Source organism: Poromitra crassiceps (assembly GCF_964638095.1).
Source record: "Poromitra crassiceps genome assembly, chromosome: 2".
Classification (NCBI taxonomy): domain Eukaryota; kingdom Metazoa; phylum Chordata; class Actinopteri; order Beryciformes; family Melamphaidae; genus Poromitra; species Poromitra crassiceps.
In genome coordinates, this window is record NC_139624.1 from 16,601,185 (window position 1) to 16,614,586 (window position 13,402).

Below are 13,402 nucleotides of genomic sequence, written 5' to 3' on the forward strand. Positions count from 1 at the left end.
AGGTCAACACCTCACTGGACATCTTGAAGAATGCATGCTTTTCCTATAATGTAATGCTCTTTTTACTGGTCTCCCTAACTTGTTGATTGACAAACCCCAACTGATTCAGAATTCTGCTGCTATTCTCAAACAAACCTCCAGAGAATGTGTGAGTGGAGTGACTCAGAGTATGTGTGAGTGGAGTGACTCAAACAAACCTCCAGAGAATGTGTGACTGGAGTGACTCAAACAAACCTCCAGAGAATGTGTGACTGGAGTGACTCAGAGTAGGTGTGAGTGGAGTGACTCAAACAAACCTCCAGAGTATGTGTGAGTGGAGTGACTCAAACAAACCTCCAGAGAATGTGTGACTGGAGTGACTCAGAGTAGGTGTGAGTGGAGTGACTCAAACAAACCTCCAGAGTATGTGTGAGTGGAGTGACTCAAACAAACCTCCAGAGTATGTGTGAGTGGAGTGACTCAAACAAACCTCCAGAGTATGTGTGACTGGAGTGACTCAAACAAACCTCCAGAGAATGTGTGACTGGAGTGACTCAAACAAACCTCCAGAGTATGTGTGAGTGGAGTGACTCAGAGTATGTGTGAGTGGAGTGACTCAAACAAACCTCCAGAGTATGTGTGACTGGAGTGACTCAAACAAACCTCCAGAGTATGTGTGAGTGGAGTGACTCAGAGTATGTGTGAGTGGAGTGACTCAAACAAACCTCCAGAGAATGTGTGACTGGAGTGACTCAGAGTATGTGTGAGTGGAGTGACTCAAACAAACCTCCAGAGAATGTGTGACTGGAGTGACTCAGAGTATGTGTGACTGGAGTGACTCAGAGTATGTGTGACTGGAGTGACTCAGAGTATGTGTGAGTGGAGTGACTCAAACAAACCTCCAGAGTATGTGTGACTGGAGTGACTCAGAGTATGTGTGAGTGGAGTGACTCAAACAAACCTCCAGAGTATGTGTGACTGGAGTGTCTCAGAGTATGTGTGACTGGAGTGACTCAGAGTATGTGTGACTGGAGTGACTCAGAGTATGTGTGAGTGGAGTGACTCAAACAAACCTCCAGAGTATGTGTGACTGGAGTGACTCAGAGTATGTGTGAGTGGAGTGACTCAAACAAACCTCCAGAGTATGTGTGACTGGAGTGACTCAGAGTAGGTGTGAGTGGAGTGACTCAAACAAACCTCCAGAGTATGTGTGAGTGGAGTGACTCAAACAAACCTCCAGAGTATGTGTGAGTGGAGTGACTCCGCTCAATATTTGGCTCATGTGCGCGTGCTCTGCTCAAACATTCATTCCATCCTGATTCCTCACCTGATCTCCACGTAGTCATACATGCACGAGGGAGTTGCGCCCTCCAGATCAAAGTCGGTGAAGTTGAGCAGGATCTGCTGGTTGACCGGAACTATGATCTTGAAGATGCACTCTCTGTTGTTGGGGTAATAGCTGGGGTAGTTGGGGGACATGAAGGACCCTGTGGAAGTGGTGAAGGTCTCACTGCAGTCTGGAGGGAGAGAGAGAGAGAGAGAGATGGAGAGAGAGATGGAGAGAGAGATGGAGAGGGGGGTTAAGATGAGAACATGGACCTGTACAAACTGTCTGGGTCCCCAAATATCCCCAAACCTCGACGAACTACCTCTGAGTCTTGTAGAACATCTACCTGAGGGGTTTGCAAAGTGTGAGACTGTGGGCCTCCCCTCAGACAAACCATGGAGTCTCCCCCCTTGTTTTCTTGCTTAGTTCTGCTCAATTCCTGGATGCCGATGGGATCATGTTTATGGTTATTTGATCCCAGACACCCAACATTGGAGCCAAAATAGTCTGATGCTTGACATCCTTCAGACGACACCAAATACATCAAAAGGTCTGTGAGTGATGATCAACAACCAATCAATAAGCAATCAATCAATCAATTTTCACAAAGAAGGCATTTAGAGAAGCCTTCAGTGGGTTAGGGGTTAGGGTTAGTGTAGGCTACCTGTGGTGGTGTCGAGGGAGATGTAGCTGGCAGAGAAGCCCTCAGTAGGGGTTAGGGTTAGTGTAGGCTAACTGTGGTGGTGTTGAGGGAGACGTAGCTGGCAGAGAAGCCCTCAGTAGGGGTTAGGGGTTAGTGTAGGCTACCTGTGGTGGTGTTGAGGGAGACATAGCTGGCAGAGAAGCCCTCAGTAGGGGTTAGGGGTTAGGGTTACTGTAGGCTACCTGTGGTGGTGTTGAAGGAGATGTAGCTGGCAGAGAAGCCCTCAGTAGGGGTTAGGGGTTAGGGTTAGTGTAGGCTAACTGTGGTGGTGTTGAAGGAGACGTAGCTGGCAGAGAAGCCCTCAGTAGGGGTTAGGGGTTAGGGTTAGTGTAGGCTACCTGTGGTGGCGTCGAGGGAGACGTAGCTGGCAGAGAAGCCCTCAGTGGACAGACTGGAGTCAGTCACCATCAGCACGGTCAGCAGACTGTCAGTGCTGGTGATAGACGGAGGCACAGAACGCCCACAATACCTGTACGCACGCACATACACACACACACACACACGCGCACACACACACACACACACACGCACACGCACGCACGCGCACACGCACACACACACACACACGCACACGCACACGCACACGCACACACACACACACAATCACTTTGTGCACCAAGCACAATACATTGTAGAGTTAACTGAGTCAGGCCAGTTTTATTTAATAACACTTGTAATGTCACTTTTAATTATTTTCCTGTTCCTGACCGGTGGGCCACGGAGGTACTGCAGGTGGGCCGACAGGAGCAACAACAACAACAACAACAACAACAACAACAACAACAACAACAACAACAACAACAACAACAACAACAACAACAACAACAACAACAACAACAAAATTAGGCGGACATTTTTGGACAAATACAAACTACCAAAATGCACTATACTTGACTAGAAAGGTTGAATAATACACTAACAAACTAGGTTAGGTTTTTATTTCACTATACATCCTGGAACTTGGCGCTAAGGGTTAGGGTTAGGGGGAGGGGAGGGGAGAGGAGACGAGAGGAGAGGAGAGGAGAGGAGAGGACACTCAAATCGAGGCACGTATCGCTGCATGCCTCAAAGACATTGGTGCTTGGATGTCTGCCCACCACCTCAAGCTGAATCTTGGTAAGACAGAGCTACTCTTCCTCCCCGGGAAAGACTGTCCCCTCACCGATCTCTCCATATCCATTGACAACACTATGGTGTTTCCCTCTCAAACAGCTAAGAACCTTGGAGTGATCCTTGACAATCAGCTGTCCAACTCAGCCTACAGTACATCGCAGCAACTGCCCGCTCCTGTAGGTTCTCCCTGTACAACATCCGCAAAATTTGTCCGTTTCTCACAAGGGAAGCAACTAGGGGTGTCACGATACACTCAGTTCACGATACGATACGTATCACGATACTGGGTTCACGATAACGATACGATACGATACGATTTTAACAATATTTTTTTAAACTTGAATAATGACAATATATGACTGGAAAAGTAGTATTTTATTTGAAATGCACAAATACAAAACATGCTGTTGTGGATAATTGTTATTACAATAACAACTAGAAAAAACATGAGATTGGAGATAAGTCTTATCTTGAAATAGAATGAGTTACTGTACACCGTGACTTAGATTTACTTTGAACTAAAAGGTTTCTCAGCAGTATAAATTCTCATTATGCATCTTCAGTTTTTCTTCAAACTCAAACAACAAGACTTTTCTTAGTCTATTTTTTATGCATATTCAGTTTTTCCTGTCAAGTAAACAGTTTTGCCAGAAACTCAATTGAATGGTTTCTCTCCTGTATAACTTCTCATGTGTCTCTTCAGAGACTTGTTCAACTGAACTACTTTCCACACATTGAACTTCAACAAACAAAGACGTTTCTTTGTCTATTTTTGAAAAGAAAAGAAAAAATTTGCGATATGAGATTTCATCTCAACGATACATATCGTGACGTTTTACTATCGCGAAATTTCGTGGGACGATATATTGTGACACCCCTAGAAGCAACACAACTCCTGGTCCAGGCACTGGTCATCTCTCGCCTGGACTACTGCAATGTTCTTCTGGCTGGGCTACCTGCTGCAGCCATCCGACCGCTTCAGCTCATTCAGAACACTGCAGCCCGTCTGGTATTCAACCAACGCAAATTCTCTCATGTCACTCCCCTCTTCCGGGACCTTCACTGGGTTCCCATCTCGGCACGCATTCAATTCAAAACACTGGTTCTGGCCTACAGGGCAGTACACCAGACAGCCCCCCTGTACTTACAATCTATGGTCAGGTTCCAAATCTCTCACCGTTCCCTCCGCTCCTCCACCAGTGCAGGACGCCTCGCCCCTCCTTCACTACGGGGGCTCAAAAGTCGCTCATCCCTTTCGCGACTCTTCTCGTCCCTGGCACCTCAATGGTGGAACGAGCTTCCACCTTCGGTCAGGACGGCCGAATCACTGCTGATCTTTCGGAAAAGACTAAAGACACACCTTTTCAGGCTCCATCTGGGCCCTTCTTGAACTAACTTCTTTCTCTCTTAAAAAAAACTAAACTAAAAAAACTAAAAAAAACTAACCTGAACTAAACTTGTACCACTGTTCCTTCAGAAGTTGTAGTTGTCATATACTGTGTTGCATAGTTGATTACTCTATTGCTGACAAAAATGTGTTATTGTAAGTCGCTTTGGATAAAAGCGTCTGCCAAATGACGTAATGTAATGTAATGAGAGGAGAGGAGAGGAGAGGAGAGGAGAGGAGAGGAGAGGAGAGGAGAGGAGAGGAGAGGAGAGGAGAGGAGAGGAGAGGAGGTGAGGTGACGCGCCTCGTCATGCCTGCATGAACGCAAGAGAGAAAGAGAGAGAAGGCAATTTGTGATTGTGGCCATGTGAAATAGGAGGTGTGGCTTAAGACCTTGTGAAATAGGAGGTGTGGCTTAAGACCTTGTGAAATAGGAGGTGTGGCTTAAGACCTTGTGAAATAGGAGGTGTGGCTTAAGACCTTGTGAAATAGGAGGTGTGGCTTAAGACCTTGTGAAATAGGAGGTGTGGCTTAAGACCTTGTGAAATAGGAGGTGTGGCTTAAGACCTTGTGAAGAGGTTAAATTGTGTGACTCTCACGTTCAAAACGTGATACTTGGCAGCTCTGGGGCCGGTTGCACCAAGTGGTCTTAACTATGCCTGGTCATAACTCCTACATCGGTCTTAGTTAAGACCAGTCTTTAGAGTGGATTTACGCCTGTTGCACCAACACGGCTTACGTCTGGTCTTAACTACGCGGGTCGTAGCAATGCGCGTCCATGTGAATTGCCAGGGAACGCCCCCTGATTGGATGATGTTGCAAAAATGTGCCTCGCGACCTGCTTGGAGCGCCACTGTGCCACTACGCTCTATCAGCCACTACTGTATGTGCATCACTACACTACACTCCTCCCACCGTCCCTCGCTCGCGAAAAATGGTGGCGATTGAGCCAGACAGACAGTCTGAATGAAATTGAATGTAACGTTCCCAATTCTATGTATTAAATTCTAAAAAATTAACGGCAACATTTGGGAAGGCTAGGCCACACAAATAGTTAGTTATAATCTAACATCGTGCTTCAAAGACGGAGAACTGGCTGTGTTACGACGATGACGGTAAGGACTCAAAAAGGTCTCCGCGGAGATCTCTGTTACAGGCAGGCACTACGCCTCCTCCTCACCAGTCGTAAGAGATACGCCTGGGCTTAGTGAAAATAAGGCTTAAGCCGTCTTGGTGCAACCGGCGTAGCTGTTAGGTCGTAAAGTTACGACCAACTTAGCTTAAGACCAGTGTAAGACCAGTTGGTGCAACTGGCCCCTGATGTACAGTGAGCTGGTCATTGTTGGAAAATAACAGCCCTTAGATCATTTTTTCTGCAATACTGTATCGATATTTCAGAAAAATGTCATGATATATCACTATCGCATCACAATGTATTAATGTATTAATAGTGTTGCGTACCTGCCGATCTTGGTTCCGGTCTGCACGGTGCCATTGTCGTAGACCTCCAGGTAGTCATAGATACAGTTGGTGTGGTACTCCAGGTTGAAGGTGTCAAAGGTCAGGCGGATCAGATTACCAGGGGCAACAGTGATGTACCAGGTGCAGTTGGCACCGTGGGGGTAGCTGTTGGGGTGGCCCGGGCTGGTGATGCTGCCTGAGGGGGCGGTGAGCGTGTTCCCACAGCCTGGAGCAGACACACCACAGCACAGGGATCAACTGACGCTCTCAGCAACTTTCCAATAGAATACTTTTAGAAACCATGCAAGTAGTTTTAGAATGCAGTCACCAATAGAAACCATGCAAGTAGTTTTAGAATGCAGTCACCAATAGAAACCATGCAAGTAGTTTTAGAATGCAGTCACCAATAGAAACCATGCAAGTAGTTTTAGAATGCAGTCACCAATAGAAACCATGCAAGTAGTTTTAGAATGCAGTCACCAATAGAAACCATGCAAGTAGCTTTAGAATGCAGTCACCGATAGAAATCATGCAAGTAGCTTTAGAATGCAGTCACCAATAGAAACCATGCAAGTAGCTTTAGAATGCAGTCACCAATAGAAACCATGCAAGTAGTTTTAGAATGCAGTCACCAATAGAAATCATGCAAGTAGCTTTAGAATGCAGTCACCAATAGAAACCATGCAAGTAGCTTTAGAATGCAGTCACCAATAGAAACCATGCAAGTAGTTTTAGAATGCAGTCACCAATAGAAATCATGCAAGTAGCTTTAGAATGCAGTCACCAATAGAAACCATGCAAGTAGCTTTAGAATGCAGTCACCAATAGAAACCATGCAAGTAGTTTTAGAATGCAGTCACCAATAGAAATCATGCAAGTAGTTTTAGAATGCAGTCACCAATAGAAATCATGCAAGTAGTTTTAGAATGCAGTCACCAATAGAAATCATGCAAGTAGTTTTAGAATGCAGTCACCAATAGAAATCATGCAAGTAGTTTTAGAATGCAGTCGCCAATAGAAATCATGCAAGTAGCTTTAGAATGCAGTCACCAATAGAAATCATGCAAGTAGTTTTAGAATGCAGTCACCAATAGAAATCATGCAAGTAGTTTTAGAATGCAGTCACCAATAGAAATCATGCAAGTAGCTTTAGAATGCAGTCACCAATAGAAACCATGCAAGTAGCTTTAGAATGCAGTCACCAATAGAAACCATGCAAGTAGCTTTAGAATGCAGTCACCAATAGAAATCATGCAAGTAGTTTTAGAATGCAGTCACCAATAGAAACCATGCAAGTAGCTTTAGAATGCAGTCACCAATAGCAACCATGCAAGTAGTTTTAGAATGCAGTCACCAATAGAAATCATGCAAGTAGCTTTAGAATGCAGTCACCAATAGAAACCATGCAAGTAGCTTTAGAATGCAGTCACCAATAGCAACCATGCAAGTAGCTTTAGAATGCAGTCACCAATAGAAATCATGCAAGTAGTTTTAGAATGCAGTCACCAATAGAAATCATGCAAGTAGCTTTAGAATGCAGTCACCAATGGAAACCATGCAAGTAGCTTTAATTTAGTTAGAATTTTCAATCAAATTTGGGGACAAGTGTGCTCGGTTCCACTCCTGGGTCCCCAGTGAGAAAGCACCCTTAGTTAAAACACAGCTAGGAGTTGATTATCCATCACGTACGTGACGCTGGAGTTTTCTACCCGGAAGATATTGTAAACAAACATTGTGATTGGGTCTATATCTTACCCTCCATGGCTGACCCGTAGGCTGCAGTGAAGCCAAGGTTGCTCACAGAGGAGTCGGTCTTGAAGCGGATGTACATGGACCTCTGGGTGGACTGCAGCCTTGGTGGGATCTGGACTCCACAGAAGGTCCCCAGCAGAGGAGAGCTGGATGTGGAGCCATCCCTCACCTGCAGGTTGGGAAGATGATAAGAAGGAAACAAAGACAATATGATGTGATATAGGACTAGCAATGTATCCAGTGTTGCCCGGGTTAAATAGGCACAAAGCAATCCAATTGCGCCTTTTGCTTGGCCGGAAATGGTGGTGGTGTCGAGGTGGTTTGTAGGACTTTACAACCTGCAATGAAAAGAAGGATTTGGGCACACCATCCAAGGATGCCCATGACCTTCCCCCGATCATAACCCACCTCCATGTCAATTTCAGCCCAATCAGACCCGTGGTGTGGGCGTGCATAAAAGATACACACGCAGTCATGCAGACAGACAACATCAACTTTATTATATAGGATAAGAACTGTCTGTGACTAACTAAGGAGAATTCCACCAACACTGACTGTCAGTGTCAGTGGTTCTCAACATGGGCTTGAGGAGGTTCCAGGGGGTCCCAGAAAAAATTCACCATTATTACATTTTAAGAAGTAGGGATAGAAGAGTGACTGTATTGATCTATAGTTTTACTGTAATCTCAAAACTACAATACAGACAGTCATGGAATGCTGTACAAACTCATATCTAACAATAAAAATAGTCTCATATCCTATATTCTCAGAAGTCTTATGAAATTAGGGTCCGTGCCCCAAATATGTGGACTAAATGAGGGGTCCTTGATATGAAAATGGTTGAGAATCACTGCTCTAAGTAGTATTCAAAAATATCTACAAAAGCGCAACCTACTGTCAAACATCATCTAATTGCATTGTCTTACATTTATTTTAAGTGGTAACTTTTTTCTCCCATCTTCGGTGTTAAGCAGTCATGGCTGTGCTGTTTTTGCATTATCCGGTAATTATCCAGTAATAGGGTTGAATCAAGATTTTAACTTGTAAGATTATTAGCTCCATTTTGATTGACATGGTGTAGCTCAGTGGTGCTCAACATGGGGTCCGGGCACCATCAGGGGTGCTTGGGGGTTCCAGGGGGTCTCCAGCAAACTGATGAATTGTTCAACTTCAACATTATTTCATTTACAAGAAGTGAACACAATTAGAGAATGAACAAGAGATCAGAACGACTGTTCTGATCATAGTTTCTCTATTATCTCTCTACCTTCAATAGATAGTTATGGGATTCTGGACTCTCGAATTTTGAGACTATCTCCCTAAATGCACTTTCAAAAATTGTACTTTCATCTAAATCCACAACCTGTTTATTCGACCCTCTCCCTGCAAAGTTGATTAAGGAACTCCTTCCAATACTAGGCCCCCCCTTACTTAACATTATCAATAGCTCCCTCTCCTCTGGCATTGTCCCTGCCTCCTTCAAATCTGCTGTAATCAAACCTCTACTTAAAAAGCCAAACCTTGATTCTGAGGTTCTTAACAACTTCAGGCCAATCTCAAATCTCCCCTTCCTCTCTGAAGTTCTTGAAAAAGTAGTCTCAACACAATTAACTGACTACCTCTCGCATAATAAACTTCTCGATCCCTTTCAATCTGGTTTTAGATCACTCCATAGTACTGAAACTGCTCTTACAAAAGTAACCAATGACCTTCTCCTCGCGTCCGACTCTAATTTCTCCTCTCTTCTCATTTTATTAGACTTAAGCGCAGCCTTCGATACAATCGATCATAAGATCCTCCTAGACCGCTTATCTAACTACGTAGGTATCCGGGGCACTGCCCTATCCTGGCTAAAGTCATATTTGTCTATTTGTATATTTGAGACACACTGTGTCTCATATAAAAATATTATGTCCACATTCTCCTCAGTGAAGTTTGGTGTACCGCAGGGATCAGTCCTGGGTCCCTTACTCTTTGGAGTTTACTTACTGCCTCTTGGCGAAATTTTCCGTAGATATGGCATTAACTTCCACTGTTATGCCGACGATACCCAAATTTATATACCAATTAGACCAGACGATCGCTCTAAACTCGCTAATCTTGAATCCTGCTTAATCGCTGTTACAGATTGGATGTCAAATAATTTCTTACGACTAAACGCCAACAAAACTGAACTACTAGTTGTTGGCCCAAAAACCCAACTTCCATTTCTCACTGATCTTAGTCTGAACATTGAGAACTGCGTAATTACTCCAAACTCAAAGGTGAAAAACCTAGGTGTTACCTTTGATCCTACTCTGTCATTCGATGCTCACATTAAGGACATCACTAAAATAGCTTTCTTTCATCTTCGCAATATCTCAAAGATCCGTCCCTTGCTAAATGCAACGGATGCCGAAACCTTAATACACGCCTTTGTTTCATCTAGACTCGATTACTGTAATGTCCTATTCTCTGGCCTTCCACTTTGTAGCACAAATAAATTACAACTCGTGCAAAACGCCGCTGCTAGAATTCTAACTAGAACTAAGAAGTTTGATCATATAACTCCGGTCTTAATCTCCCTCCACTGGCTCCCAATTCAGGCCAGATCAGACTTTAAGGTGCTTCTGTTAACCTATAAATCTTTGCACGGGCTCGCACCTCCGTACTTATCTGAGCTAATCATTCCTTATGTTCCCACGCGTACTCTCCGCTCACAGGACGGTAATTATCTTACCGTCCCTAAAATTAAGAAAAAATCAGCAGGTAGCAGAGCATTTTCTTACCGTGCTCCATATCTCTGGAACCAGCTTCCTCTGTCAGTTAGGGAAGCTGGCTCCATTGAAATCTTCAAAACTAGACTCAAAACCCATTTATTCTCCCAATCATTTGGTTGTGCTTGATGGTTATGTTTGATGATGTCATTCTCTAGAAATATTTATTAGCTCTTGAGTACATACAATCCTGAATTGCTGAGCGGGCTGTCTCAAGCCAGCAATATCAGTATAAACTTAGACTTGACCTAATTTAAATAATATGGCATCAGTCGACCCAGTAGCCTAGATAGAAAATCAAATAGTTGGTGAATAAACTTAGTCCTGAACTGCTGAGCGGGCTATCTCAAGCCAGCAGTATCAGTATAAATTTAGACTGGACCTAATTTAATAATATGGCATCAGCCGATCCAGTAGCTCAGATATAAAATCAAATAGCTGGTGAATAAACTTAGTCCTGAACTGCTGAGCGGGCTATCTCAAGCCAGCAGTATCAGTATAAACTTAGACTTGACCTAATTTAATTTAATAATATGGCATCAGCCGATCCAATAGCTCAGATATAAATTCAAATAGCTGGTGAATAAACTTAGTCCTGAACTGCTGAGCGGGCTATCACAAGCCAGCAGTATCAATATAAACTTAGACTTGACCTAATTTAATAATATGGCATCAGCCGATCCAGTAGCTCGGTTATAATATCAAATAGCTGATGAATAAACTTAGTCCTGAACTGCTGAGCGGGCTATCTCAAGCCAGCAGTATCAGTATAAACTTAGACTTGACCTAATTTAATAATATGGCATCAGCCGACCCAGTAGCTCAGATATAAAATCAAATAGCTGGTGAATAAACTTAGTCCTGAACTGCTGAGCGGGCTATCTCAAGCCAGCAGTATCAGTATAAACTTAGACCTAGACTACCTAGACCTGAATTAGCAGTATAATATTAGTCATCCTAAATAATCCTAATAAATTTTGATTTGACCTAATTTTATTGTTGTCTATAGAGTTAGTTCCACCTCTGCGCAGATTCCCCCGCTCTCTTCTCTCTCTCCCCCTCAGGTGTCCTTCATTGGCCTGACGTACACCCCACCGCTGCAGCCCTAGGTCCGGCCGTCATCGCCCTAGCCACCTGTCGTCACTCTAGGCCATCTACCCACTACTCCTTCTACTGTCTGACACCCCGGGCTCATCACCATCACCGACCCCTATCCTCATCATCCTGGTCACCTGCTTGCCTAAGGGAAGGGGGGGGCGCCCCCCCAGGCCCCCCCCCCCCGCCGCCTCATCATCACCTCCAACTCCTATCCTCCCCTCCTCTTAATCATCACCTCCGACTCCTATCCTCCCCTCCCCTCCTCTTAATCCATGTCACCAACGCGGACTCATGGATTCCTCAGATCATCCTCATGGAACTCCCAATCTTGTTACCCCTTTTTGTCACCTAGCTAATTAACTAGTATTCTCTAAACCTACGAACACTTAAAGACTGCATTTTCTATTTCTTTTTGGACTCTACTTTTTAGATTTCAACTCCCTTCCCTGATCTTAGGATAATTTAAAAAATTACATTTTTATATCCCTTCTGTTGGACTCTTTTTTACATTTTCAATTTTCTGTTCTCTTGTACATTTTATTTCCATAATAAACCATTCACAGAGTTTCATTATCGGAAACTCTGTGCATGGTTTAGCCCGGCATCTCTCGGCCTGTCTCGGAGGGGAGTCCCCAGATGGGGGTCCGCTGCTGTGGCCTGGGTGGGCCCGTCCCCCGCGTGGCCTGCTCTCACGCTCTCAGTCACTATGCTGGTGGCTGGGGGCTGGGGGGGCGGGTCGCGTGGGGGCTGGGTCCGTCCGGGCCGCAGCAATTGGCCCCTAGCACAACGACCTCACAAGGTTCCTCCTCAGCCAAGTCACTGGGGCAATCCATGCGGCGATCCATATGGTGGAAAGGTTTTCTTGCGTTCACTGGGGGTGAGGGGGTGCCGCTGTGCCCCGGCCTGGCCTTCCCTCCCACGCCCTATGTGGGCGGGGGCCGGGTCGGGGGGCATCGGTGCTCTTCATCACTGGTCGAGGGCTGCCGGTTGGTTTAGAACAGCTTAGGTAGGCGATAGATTAGCTACAGCCTAAGGCTGACCTGTTAGTGTTCAGGCTAAAATCAGACTAGAGCAGGGTAGGATAGGCCAGATTAGGCTGTAGATTAGCTAGATACTATGTCCCAGTTAGCTCTGGTTAATGCTTAGAGTAGTCAGTTGTCTGATCTTCCCCCCCCCCCTCTCTTTCCCCCTTCCCCCGCTTCTTCCCTTCTTCCCCCTTCTTGTTCTCCTCTCTTTCCATGCTCTTTCCTCCCCCACTCTCTTTCCATGCTCTTTCCTCCCCCACATCCCACCGCCCCCCCCTCCCTTCTCCTGCTCTCTCCTCATTCTCCCCCCCTCTGCTCCTTCTCCTCTTCTCCCCTATTTTCCTGAATCCCTGCCACTTCCTGCTCTCCCTTCTCTCACATTCCCCCTGCTCTCCTTCCCCTGCACCCTCCCACCTCTCCTTCTCTGCCTCTCTGTCCTCCCCCCTCTCTCACATTCCCCCTGCTCTCCTTCCCCTGCACCCTCCCACCTCTCCTTCTCTGTTCTCTCCTCCTCCACATTTCCCATTTTCCCCCCACCCTCGCCCTAATCCGGGCCCGTATCCTACTCCCTCCCTCCACCCTAGACCCTACCTCTACTCTCTGTCCTCCCCCCTCTCTCACATTCCCCCTGCTCTCCTTCCCCTGCACCCTCCCACCTCCCCTTCTCTGTTCTCTCCTCCTCCACATTTCCCATTTTCTCCCCACCCTCGCCCTAATCCGGGCCCGTATCCTACTCCCTCCCTCCACCCTAGACCCTACCTCTACTCTACCTCCCCTGTACCCTTCCACCTCTCCTTCTCT

At 45.6% G+C, this 13,402-nt stretch overlaps 1 protein-coding gene across 1 annotated transcript in view; it reads right to left on the reverse strand.

The window, feature by feature from the left end:
• cubn (cubilin (intrinsic factor-cobalamin receptor)) overlaps positions 1 to 13,402 on the reverse strand; it is a gene marked incomplete at both ends in the record, with an annotated part of 130,031 nt that overhangs the window by 90,474 nt on the left and 26,155 nt on the right. The window contains 4 exons of the mRNA XM_083654411.1: positions 1,307 to 1,496; positions 2,348 to 2,478; positions 5,971 to 6,196; positions 7,726 to 7,891. Of these exons, the coding sequence (XP_083510537.1) occupies positions 1,307 to 1,496; positions 2,348 to 2,478; positions 5,971 to 6,196; positions 7,726 to 7,891 (713 nt within the window). The remainder of the gene's footprint in view (positions 1 to 1,306; positions 1,497 to 2,347; positions 2,479 to 5,970; positions 6,197 to 7,725; positions 7,892 to 13,402) is intronic.